Genomic DNA, 12173 nt, shown 5'->3' on the forward strand with positions numbered 1-12173 from the left:
CTCGTTAAAATGCAAAAACCAGCAACCACTGTGTTCATGGCTGTGGCGTTTTGAGTGCGATGATCGAGTCTGAGGTCGCGATATTGAATCTTGCTGCTGCGTCTATGTCGGCCACAAATACTAAACCTGTGTGCTGTCCGATGCCAGCGTCCTTAGACAACACCATGCAATGGAATTTACGTTTTGGCTTCCCTGAGAATCCGTACGAAGCTTAAGATATTAAACGGCACACGAAAAGGCGAAATGCAAGAGGAATAAGTCGAATAGAGGCTTCGCTGTGTTCTAGTGTTTAGTAAGCATATACCATATAGACTCACTCTGGCATCCGGTCTCATAGTTCACACCCAAACTCCGAGTCCGCCCTTCTAGATTTCCTTCATGAAACCATATCGTTCGTGGCTGCTGTTATTAAAAACGCTTGGTGCTGACGCCAGCTTCGCACATGCCTGATTACAAACTACGCATATTGCGTACGTAGTAGTCCTTCACAGTGGTATGCGCAGGGTGATCAGCTTGGGGGAGAGCTAGGGGCCGAGCTTTTGGAGTTTATGTGCCGACAATTGTGCCGCGAAACAATAATAATAATTGGTTCACAGGAAGCAAAATGCGCATTATCTGTCACACTTGTTTCTGTGAACACCTGACCGCGCCGTAAGGAAAGGAAGGAAGGCTGGAGTGAAAGTACAAAGAGAGAAAGGGGAGCCGTAGTGGAGGGCTACGGAGTAATTTCCAGGACAGTTTCAGAATCGTGCCACTAACGGACTTTAGGCTAGCGTGAAACAATGCCGTGCAGTTCGGGTGAAGCCCCCTTAGGCGCATTAAAGTAACTGCATGTCTTTGTAGATTTAATGCCGCTACGGCGGGTTCGCCTTCCTCTATTTAAATGACCGCGGAGTGGTTGATCAGAAGAGCAGAGGTAGGGCACGCAGGTCACGTAGGGGCTATCGTAAGGACGATGCACGCACAGAGATTTTTCTTACTCGCCTGTTCGTGGACAGGAGCGTGAGGAAAGTCGATCGTCCGCGGCCATCGGTGCCCTTGGGCGTAGAAAGTGCTGAATACTCCCGAGCGACCGGATACGACACCGTTTGGTCCACTGAATGAAGACAAACAGTTCAGCATCTTTATCACTGTTTGGGAATGCAGGCGCAAAAAAGAAGCAATTTTTCCAAATTGCTTTTTTTTTTCACATCCAGGTGGACGTGCCCGCAGCCCGTGCACGCACTGACGAAACTAAACACCCAGAGAAGTAAAGATGCTGCTTATCCGACTAATTATGTAGTTTGACGAAAAGGAGGAGGAGGAGCAGTACGGTTTAGGTGGTGTAGAGAGGCGCGAAAGCTTCACGGTCGTCATGGCCTCAGACGGTACACCTAAGAACGAAAAACTCTTTCTTCCTTTCTTTCTTTCTTTCTTTCTTTCTTTCTTTCTTTCTTTCTTTCTTTCTTTCTTTCTTTCTTTCTTTCTTTCTTTCTTTCTTTCTTTCTTTCTTTCTTTCTTTCTTTCTTTCTTTCTTTCTTTCTTTCTTTCTTTCTTTCTTCATTCGTCTGGTTTCGTTTTGCTATTGGCGGCGGCACTCGCTGCACCATACATCGCTGACACATGACAGTATAGCGTCGATCATTCTTTCTTCTGTGGTTATAATCGATGGGTTCAAGGCTAGGTGCTGCGTGCCACTATCGTATTCCTGGGGTGGGGAGGTGTCGGTTGTGTGGGCGCCTCAGGGGATTGTGATGGAAATACTTTGTTCAGAAACCCGTAAGAGGGTGTTAGGGCGGGGATATGGATAAGTGGCTTTCCTGATATAAGTAGGCCCTCGCGGTAGCTCTACGTGGCCAGGAGTCAGTGGGCACTGGCAAGCTCTGTGGCGCCGCTCACCTGTGAACTGGCAGGTGAATAATCTACTACGTAGTGGCTCGTGGTTGTTGGCTCTGCGGGGCTTGGCGGGCGAGTTGTTCAACAAAACGTAGTGATGGTTTCTTGTCATAGCTGCTTCCTCGTTGCGGCTGCCGTGTTTCGATGGCTACGGAACGCAAGACACTCGTGTGCTGTGCGATGTCAGTGTGCGTTAAATATTTTCCGGTGGTCGAAGTTCATCGGAGCACTGTGGCATTTTTTTCTCTTGTATTCCGTCGATCCTTCCTTCCATCGCTTTACGGATATAGCGACACATTCTTTCTATGGTTAAGATGTCCACCGAAAGTGACATGTCTTCCGCTTTATAAAAAAATCTAATTAACAAAGATCCAGTGTCGCGAAATAGTCGGCGTAAGCTTTGTCGAAGTTTCAATGTGAAAATCAGTAGGAAGCAAAGAAATATAACAGTATGGCCCATCCACAGAATCGAACTCAGCTCCTTCAGTTTTCGAGGTGAGCTCGAAGCCACTGAGCCAAAGAACTGCATTGCTTGTTTACGAATAGAGGTGGGCCTAGTGTATGCGTTGCCTTGCGCCTGTAAGCCAGTAAGCAGATGTGTGATGAGAGCCTAATTACGAAAGTAATAGTTTAGCAAATAGCAAATTACAGTCCCATTCATCTCCCACTTTGCTTACCAGCGATGTTAACGACGGCATGCGGCGCGCGAGCAGTATAAAATATGTATCTCTGTCACCATGCCAGGGTATTTTGTGTGTAACCCACTGCAAAGAGGCGGTGCAACACACATTATTTAGATTTATTTATTCTAAATTTTCTCCGTATGACTCACTCTCTGAAATAATGGGGGCTAATTTCAATGCCTTGAATAATGAGAAAAAATTTACAGTTGCAATTTATTTTCTTGCTTTGAAATCGAGATCTAGCTATTAACCCTTCACCATATCTGTCGCTTTTAACATCGAGGCATACGCGTCACCATCATCCCAACTCGCTGATGCCGTATTTTGTACGAACAGATTTATTCGTTTTCATTTTTTCCTCGCCCTGTAAGCGATTGGAATGATTCATTATTGCCTTTCGCCACACTTTGATGTTTATTAACTTTGTTATTATTTTTTTGTTGCCATGTAACTCAACCTGATTGGACCTGTACAAGGTTTGCAGTATTGAATACAGAAAGAAAAATTATCATCGTATGTAAAGAAGTGAAATAGATAGGGGGGGGGGGTTACGCCCCCTCCATATGACACTTGGGTGCTCGCTCAGTGTGAGGAGACACCCTTACAACGCAAAATAAATTCCCTGGAGCGATCCGGCGCTGGTCTTGAGTGGAAGTGCTGGGGATAAGGTTCTCCCCGCAAGACTGCCACGTTCGGTGTTAGGGGATGAGGGAAGATGGGGCAAGTCTGCATGCTGAGTAGATTCGGTCTTGATATCGGGCGTGTAGTAGTGTGTATGGAGCAGTCTGAGCTTGTAGCTGTAGCTGTCGCTGTGCGCCCTGCGTTATGGTGAGGGATGGGGATGAAGGTATGTATTCCCTTCGTTTGTCCCAGTAGTACGGAACAATATTGCGGAAGTAGACGTGCTTTTGGAACGCGCGTGCTTTAGATGTTGCGCCGTCCGCCAGTGCGGGGCGCTGGTCTGAGTCGTCGTCTTCTGTGACTGCGCATGGTGCATCTGCATATACCTCTGATCCTACTCGACGAGGTCGCCTACGTTAGGCTGAAGCCGAGAAGTTGAGAGGTATAGATGAATGTTAGATGTGAGGAGGCAATGAGGATTAAGTGGCGCGAAATCATCGAGATAGGAGCAATAGAGGCTGACGCAATGTTCCAGAATCGTCTCGATGACCCGGGGCATTTTCCGAGACAGGTGGAAAGAGGACGAGGGTGGCTGCTCTTGGCCCTATGGGGCTGGGAATGGTATACGCTCTCCGCCGTTTGCGGCGTGGGCTCGCCTGCCACCGGCGGTTGTACCTGTAGTAGGCCGTTTGTACACGCCACCGCTTCAGTGGTGGACGATGGCTGTTGCGACACGTATCTTTCACTCTCCCTATTTTAGAGCGCAGCTCTTTGGCGACCGTTCCTGGGTTTCGCGTCGGCGTCGGCCTCGTCACCAGCTCCGCCCTTCTTTCATCCCCCCAGCGCTAGCAGCGACCGACTGATACCGCTGGATGCCGCTGACGCCGCTAGAGAGTCAAGATAACGTGACTGCATAGAACACCGTCGCCGCCATGCAGAAAGAGGAGGGGAGGGTCCCCCCCCCCCCCCCCCCCCCCCCCTGTTCCTGTGTGGCGGATAGGGTGCTCTTCAGTTGCCGACGCGCCGGTTATTTCACGTAGGCCCCGGCACGTCGACGAATACGTGACCACCTTTCCACGGCTACACCTGGTTCTTGGCGCTGCGGAAGCGAGGGTATCATATTGTTTGCGTCGGCATCGGCGGCGTTGTCCCTGAAACCAACTCCGCAGCTGGGGTTGACTCACTATCGGCGTCAGCAGCATCAGTCAGTCGCTGCTATCTCTTCCCTCCTCCCTTTATCGCGTTGTCCGCTTGCTGCGCGCGCTTCTGCCCCCATCGTTTGCCGCTGGGTGTACACGCCGCCCCCCTCCCCCCTCTTCCTTCGAGTCTCCGGTTGTCAAAGCGCCGGCTCGAACTTAATTCCTTTCTTCGCTCCTCCAATCGGTGGCGGCGGATCTGTATATGTGCACCGCCCGAGCCGAAATTGCCGCTGCCATTCGCCACAGCGAAATTATCTGCCAGTTCTTTCTGAGCCATGAGCGAGACGACCGGTGGAAGTCCTCCGTCTGCTGCTGCTGCTGCTGCTGCTGCTAAACGAGCTGCCAGAGCAGAGGCCCAGCGCCGTCGCCGCCAGAATCCAGAGCAGTAAGCGAGGCTGAAGCAGAAGCTCATCGCCGCCGTCGAGAAGACCCTGCCGTTCGCACCGCCGAAGCGGAGGCTCATCGCCACCGTCGAGAGCAACCAGGTGTAAGCGAGGCTGAAGCAGAAGCTCATCGCCGCCGCCGAGAAGGGAGTCTTTGTTAAAGGAATACGTGTGAAAAATAAAAAAAAAAATTCTGTGATAGCGCATACATGTGTTGCTCGATTTCTTTGCCTCAATCTATCGAAAAGGTGAAACAGCTTATTTGCTGCGCTCAAATTTCGCATTAGGAAGTAACGTAATCGTCGGTAATTTTTTTCTTCTCTATTATCTCATCTCTCCGCACGAGGCAGTAGAGGTGGCTCAGCAACAGAGTCAGTAGCAGGCCCGTGCATTTTCTTTTCCTTCTTCCTACAGTCACAACAACAACAACAATAACAACAGGGATGTGGAGGCAATGTGGCATAAGCGGGCTTGAGAAGCTGAGTACTGAGCGAAGCAGGTGAGAACTACTTCGTGAGAACTATGTCGTTGTGAGGCTCAAGAGCACGAGAAACGAATGAAAAGATGATGCAAACAAGGCCTTATACTGCTATTGCTTTCAGCTCTCAAAGGTGAAGCTTAGGCGTCCTCCTATTTTTTTTTTTCGTTTACTCGTTGCTACTTCCATTTTTGTGAAACAGGTTCACGCTTTCAAGACCTCCTGGAACGGCTCCGTGGTGATGCCTGCAGACCCAACACCGTACACTGGCACCGTGGGGCTGCGCGCGTTCTCGGAGGTCTGCGAAGCGTACGACGTGACGGTGGACCCGGTCAAGTACTGCACGCTCGCATCAGCGTCCCGGAGGGTGAAACTGGCGCTGGAGACTCCTCGCTCAATCCACCAGAAACTCCGGGTGCTGTCCAAACCGTGCGTCGTGCTCTGGGGCATGGAGTTCGACGACTTCGACGGTTACTGTTCGCCGGGGGCCCGCGACCCTTGGCCGTTGACCGCCGCGGTGTACAACGCCCTCAACTGAAAGTTGTCTTCGAGAAAACGCTAAATCGGAGGCTCTTTGTATAGATCGTTCATATAGGTTAACACCGTGCATTTAAGGCACTTTAAGGCTCTCAGACACACGATATGTGATAACGCGTAGTATGCATGTGGAGCATGCATGTTCTGAGGATTGCAGAAGTGCGCAGTCTGCTCTGAAACACAGCTGCGAATGATGTGTCTGCCATCTGCTGGACCGCAAGCCTCGGTAACCGTGGTGTTAAAGGTTCGGCTTATCAGGAAGTGTGCCCATAATAAAGCACGCAAAAATTACCGTGTTTTTCATTCAACAGATATTCTAGATTGATACTGAATCTCTTGTAGGTTGTATGGTTTGCTAAAGCCAATTAAAAAAAACAAATGAGCTGGTGCAACAAGCTGCAACGAACGTTGATAAGAGGCAAACGATGAGAGGCAAATGATAGGAGATGAAGGGTACTTTCGTCTTTTTCCTCTTAAGAGACATCTAAAAGACCAGATATCTTTTTTTTTTTTTTTTGAACGTCTTTTCTGGCACAAAGGCTTCGTGAACTGTGAACTGAAAATCTTAATTTGGGTTCTGGGAAGTTAATCTCGAAGGAATAAATATATGCCTGCTCAGCAGCACGAATTAGGTACCATTGATAGGTTCTGCGTGCTGATGAAAGTCCTGTCGTATCCTCATAACTGATCGACTGATGACGGCTACGATTTGTTTTTTTTTATTACATAAAAGAAACTTCGACTAAAAAGTTGCATGACTAATGAGTTTGGTCTTCACAAGTTTAGGTTAGCACCCCAGTATCACCCTAAGGATGCTGAACACCGAATCTGTGGAAAGCATTACACATTGAAGAAAAAAAAAAAAGCCATAGTACCGGATGGAAATGCCTTGAACGTAATGCTTCTCGCAGTTTATTTTGTACGGTCTAAAGGGACTTTAAGCTACTGTTCTATTGTTTCTTGGTTAACAAGAGTGTCTCGCTCTAAGGGTTCAGGATAGCATTTAACTCTTCTTGGAACGGCAACATGTTTGTTTTTGGTTCTCCATACAAGCTGGTCTATGTAAGATCTTGTAGTTACTTGCGTCTGGTGTTTTTCTTTTACATGCTAAAGGGGAATACTAACAGATGTATACTGATGGGTTAGCGTCGCTCGTTAGACGTGCCATGTTTAGCGACAACAAAGCTTTTAAAAGCCAGGAAATTACGCTAAAGTGTAACACATCCGGTGCATTTGATGCGAAGATGCTATGTAGATGCGAAGTCTCAGGAAATCAAGCGGCAATACAAGCCACATCGCTCCTCTTCAACACAGACAACTCAAACACCCCAGGGACGTGGGAGTCTCTCCTGCGTGCTTCCGAGCTAGCAGACCAACGCTGGCTTATCCAGCGCGCGGTGGAGGCCGCGACATCCCAAGGGATCCCCGCCGACCTCCTCTAAGCCAGCGCTGCCGGTCCTTTGACTAGCCCCCTGTTTTTGGGCGCAATAAAAGAGTTCACCACCACCACCACATCTCTCCTTCCGAGCATCTCCACATCTACAATGCCAGGACGAGCGCACGAAGTGATGTCTATTTCCTTTTAAGCCTCGCCATTAGAGCTTTTCCACGCCCGCTTATGGTCCCCCCTCTGCTGAAGAAGGAATTCATGATCCGTAAATTCTATCGTACTGTGCACATGAGTACAGTGTATTATACTCACTGCCGATTCAGTTTTCAAAGAAGTTTTTTTTTTCTGTTCTTGCGATATCGTGCCTTGCAGCACAAGATGGTAATTTACAAATAAAAGTACAAGACTGACTCCCGAAGGAAACCTAAGTGCCGATGATGGGGACCTAATACGGCGTTTCACTTGGGGGCTGCCTGCATTGGAGCAGGTGTTTCTGCCAGAGGGCATGTAAAGAAAGTTACACGTCCAGAGCAGTGTGGTGTATGCCTGATACATGGATGAAAGACAATAGGCACCGATTCGAGGCGCGGTTGCTCCTCGTTCCTATGCTCATCGATTGACGTCATGACTGTTTCCGTCGGCCGAGGGTGCGCCGTGAAGCTACTGTGCTCCATCTCCTACACTCTCTTGCCATCTCCAAATTTGAAAGATCAAAGGTTGACAAAGGTCACAAAAGGTCAAGGTCACGACTTAGCGGCGCGACATCAAGATGTACCAAAAGGTTCTATGTACTTCAAGGGGTCGGATGTCTCCGATAAAGGAAGGCACAGTATATTTATGATGTACTAGAATTAGGTCGCTATAATTTATAGCTACGCTGTTCTGTGGCTCCTTGAAGGTCAATGACTAGCCCACGTTGACATTGTGCGCTGATTTATAGGAAAGGCACAGTATTTGTCACATTGTTCTGTGGACACCTGAACCGCATAGCGACAGTTTGTCCTGCTGCTCCTTGATGAAGGTCAAATAAAGGTCAAATTGAAGCCCACGCGAAAACCGGCACTACCTATATGTAGTGAAGCTTGCGCGCGCTTCAAAACTACATTCGGTTGATCAGAACGCAGCATACTCGGAGCGCAAGCTATCGTACCAAGCGACTGTGCTATCCGTACTTTCAGCTGGAAGTCTGCGCCGGCGCAGAGGCAGCTTCAGAAGAGGTGCGCCGTGGGTGGCACCGGCAGAATTGGGGGCCGTAGGAACCTTTGACGTTATGGCTTCCAAAAGACTGTTGTTTCAAGCCCTCTTAACGAATTTGTGCAGGTCACGGCTGCAGGCGAGCACGGCATTGGATGACTGGAGGCTCAGGAAACGTGCTCAGCGCTGCTTTAGACCACGAAGCACCCCTTCAACTAGTGCTTACACACGGTGAGCACACCAATTTTCGTGTCGAGGAACTAATGACATCGCATCACTTGGCTAGTCTGTTGAAGAATAGCTGCGAAAAGCGAACGTTTCTATGATGCCTATATACCGTAATTGGGAGCCAGTAAAACATCTTTTTTTTTTGTTGATATAAAGATGGGTTTGGGCGCACAGTTATGCCAGTGTCGGCGTATGTTAGAGAACATAGGCATAATGATAGTTCGATACAACTTGCCTTTAGTAATCGACACACAGTTCCTCCGTCGCACAAAGTAGTCTGATTGTTAAGCCTTTTCTGGTTACTTTAATAAAGAGCAACCGCCAGAGAGAATTAAAAGCGCAATGATATCGATGCTTATAGCTTGTTTGGTATTGTAAAATAAACATTGTGTTAACTGTTCAGCAGAGTAATCCGCCGAGTACGTACAACGGCCCATAGTTAACAACGCTTGTTTTTTTAAGCTGTGTCCTAGTATAGTAAGCATGGGTAGCTAGTTTCCAATAAATTTAATTGTTACCTTTCGGCATCTAGTTGCAATAGGCTATCCATAGCCGGCTGTTGTTAATAGCCATATCAGTTCTTAGTCATAGCTTTGAAAACACGATTGCTGTCGGTGCTGTGGCTCAAAAAGTTTGGCCAACTTACGCCAAAAGATGCACACTTTCGAAAGAGCCCGCAACGCTGGCGCCAACAATCAATGGCACATATGCCAAGTCACCTCTGTTCCGCGTGGGCAGGAGTAGCAACCAGTGGCGTGTGCAGGCGTGACAGAGTCGATGATGAGGCAACGTGATCTGGAGGGCTAGTTGGTCTGACATCTTGAAGTGGTGCAGTGCTATGTGCAAATCACAAATGCTAGGTTCAGCGTTGTGTTTGTCCTCTTCTCTCGACTGGGCCATGTTCCGTTGCTCTGCAACACTTCAAGATGACGAGGCAGTTGCGCCGTAGACTGACGACAGCGGTGGTAGTCCTTAGAGCGCGGGTTTTTCAAAAGCGCGTGTCCTTTGGCGCGAGGTAGCCAAAACTTTTCGAGCCACATCACCGACAAGAGGAGGAGGGAAAAACTTTATTTAAATAAAAAAATAACACTCCCGGGAGGACCTCTTAGTCCAGGAGGCCTCTGACTGTTCCTTCTAGCTTAGCCCGCTCGACCAGCCGCAACTGATTGATCTGCAGGTTGCATGGCTAGAAGGGTAGCCTCCCAGGAGGAGGAGGTGGGGTGTTTGACGGGAGGAACGCGGATGGGATGTGGGCATTCCCATAAGTAATGGTAGAGGGTGGGTGGGGTGGCGTCGCATGTGGTGCAGTATGGTGGGAAGTCCGTGGGGTGAAAGATGTGGGCAAATTGAGGAGATGGGAAAGAATGTGTCCGGAGTTGTCGCCAGTATGCGCTGTCAATGTGAGAAAGCGTGTGATGTGGCGGGTACGTGGCACGGCAACGACGATAGTAGTGAGTGACAATTGTAGTGTAGTCAAGAGGTTCGATGGGGGTGTATAATGAAGGTTTGGGGAGACTATCCACCGGCGTCCGGAAGCTTAGTTCTCGGGCAAACGCGTGAGCGCGCTCATTTCCGAGGATGTCCTCGTGTCCAGGAACCCATGTGATGGTGATGGGATCGGGAGGGGTAGGTAGAGTAGATAATATTTTAGCAGATGAGTGTGGGAGGGCATCTCGCAGGAGATATATGTATGCTGTTTGGGAGTCTGTGCATATTGTGTGCTGAGTCTGCAACTGACCAATGCGTGCAATAGCGAGTGTAATGGCCAAGCATTCGGTCTCGGTGATGCTAGTGCAGTGGATGAAGGCGGCATTGAAAGTTGAACGGCGAATGTCCGTGAGCACAGCAGGGCAGATGTCAGGAATGTCCGGATTATGTGAAGCATCCGCGTAGATGATGTCCTGGCGTGTAGAGTACTGCTTGGAAAAATATGAGGCACGGGCTTCGCGACGGCCATTGTAGTGTTCGGGATCCGTATTTCGTGGGAGGGTTTGAGCTCGAGGAGGCTCCGCAGATGCGGAGGGATGGCTATATGAGTGTGAGACGAGAGATCAGGGGTATTGTAGCCCATTCGAGCGCAGGAGATGAGTGCCTGTGAATGTGCAGAGTCGACATTGTTGGCTGGATAGCTGCACCTCTATGATCTCCTCAACATTTTTATGAATGCCTAATTGAAGGAGCCGAATCGTACTGGTATGACGAGGTAAATGAAGGGCAGTTTTAACGGCTGAGCGGTTTAGGACGTTAAGTTTATTGAGTTGGGTTTTGGTGATGTGGTGGTAGGGGAGGTGGTAAGCTAGTCGACTAACGATAAGGGCGTCTACGAGTCTTAAAGTGTCTTTCTCCTTGAGGCCATGATTGCGGCTTGAAATGCGACGAATGAGATGTGTGATCTGGTTGATTTGGCGCTGCAGGAGGTGTATGGTGTAGGTGGCTCTAATGTCCTGTTGAATGTAGAGACCCAACAGTCGTACCGTGGTACTTTGGGAATCGGAGCGTTGTCAAGGAGTACGGTGATGGTTGGGGCACGTGGGGAATGCTTGATGACTAGGAGCTCAGATTTCTGCTGTGTACACGCAAGGCCTATAGCCTGCGTATATGTGTGGATGGAATCTGTAGCGAGTTGCAAAGTATGTTCAACTTGGCCAGGGCAACCCTTAGTAGTCCATGGTGTGATGTCGTCTGCGTATATTGCGTGTTGAAGGTCAGTTATAGTTTCGAGTATCCGGGCCAAGGGAGTTAGGGCGATGTTAAAGAGGATGGGTGAGAGGACTGAACCCTGCGGTGTGCCTCGGTTGGGTGAATAGATGATCGGGGAGGTGTAGGACCCGAGTGTGATATGAGCCGTGCGTTTGGTTAGGAATGCCTCAACGTAGTGCAGTTAGTTGTGGCAAGGGTAGACAGAATGTGGTCATGGCTCACGTTGCCAAATGCCTTTTGTATATCAAGCACAAGTATGGCCCGTGTGGCATGTTTATGGAGGGTATTGTTTAGGGCTGTCTCTTTCAGGTGCAATAGAATGTCTTGGGTGCAGAGATGTGGGCGGAAGCCGAATTGAGAGTGAGCAAAAAAGGCGGTAGATTCGAGTTCAGGTTGAAGCCGCCTAAGGATTACGTGTTCATAGAGTTTGCCAAGACAGCTTGTGAGAGAAATGGGGCGTAGGTTGTCTAAGGAAATGGGTTTTCCGGGCTTAGGAATGAAGTTGATTGCAGCGTGTTTCTAAGAGGCTGGTAAAGTGCCCTCCCTCCAGTGTTGGTTGTAGTAAGCTGTGAGTTGAGAGGGAGATGTATCATCGAGGTTTCGAAGGAATTTGTATCTAACTTGGTCGGGCCCGGGAGCAGTGCTACGAATGATGTGGGCGAGGGTGGCCCGTACCTCTGCGGTGGTTATGTCCTCATCCAGCCTTGGGTTAGGTGGGGGAGGGGATGGGGGCGGGAAGAAGGTGGGAAGGGGGGCGAAATGTATCGCTGTGTGAGGTATTGAAGGACGTCTGTGCCTTGTGCTGTAGTGTGAATGAGGCGGTGCGTGTTGACGTCTGCTGTTTGGTGGCGGTGGAGTCGAGCAGGGTTCGGAGAATATTCCAAG

At 49.2% G+C, this 12173-nt stretch overlaps 1 protein-coding gene across 1 annotated transcript in view; it reads left to right on the plus strand.

Moving 5' to 3' along the window:
* LOC146208187 (putative chitinase 2) overlaps positions 1 to 6098 on the plus strand; it is a 7255-nt gene extending 1157 nt beyond the window's left edge. Inside the window, exon 2 of the mRNA XM_084578157.1 lies at positions 5442 to 6098. Within this exon, the coding sequence (XP_084434283.1) occupies positions 5442 to 5777 (336 nt within the window). The 3' untranslated portion in view covers positions 5778 to 6098. The remainder of the gene's footprint in view (positions 1 to 5441) is intronic.
* Positions 6099 to 12173: the final 6075 nt, after the last annotated feature.

This window comes from Amblyomma maculatum, chromosome 1 (genome assembly GCF_055883805.1).
Source record: "Amblyomma maculatum isolate TAMU_Amacu chromosome 1, ASM5588380v1, whole genome shotgun sequence".
Taxonomy (NCBI): Eukaryota; Metazoa; Arthropoda; class Arachnida; order Ixodida; family Ixodidae; genus Amblyomma; species Amblyomma maculatum.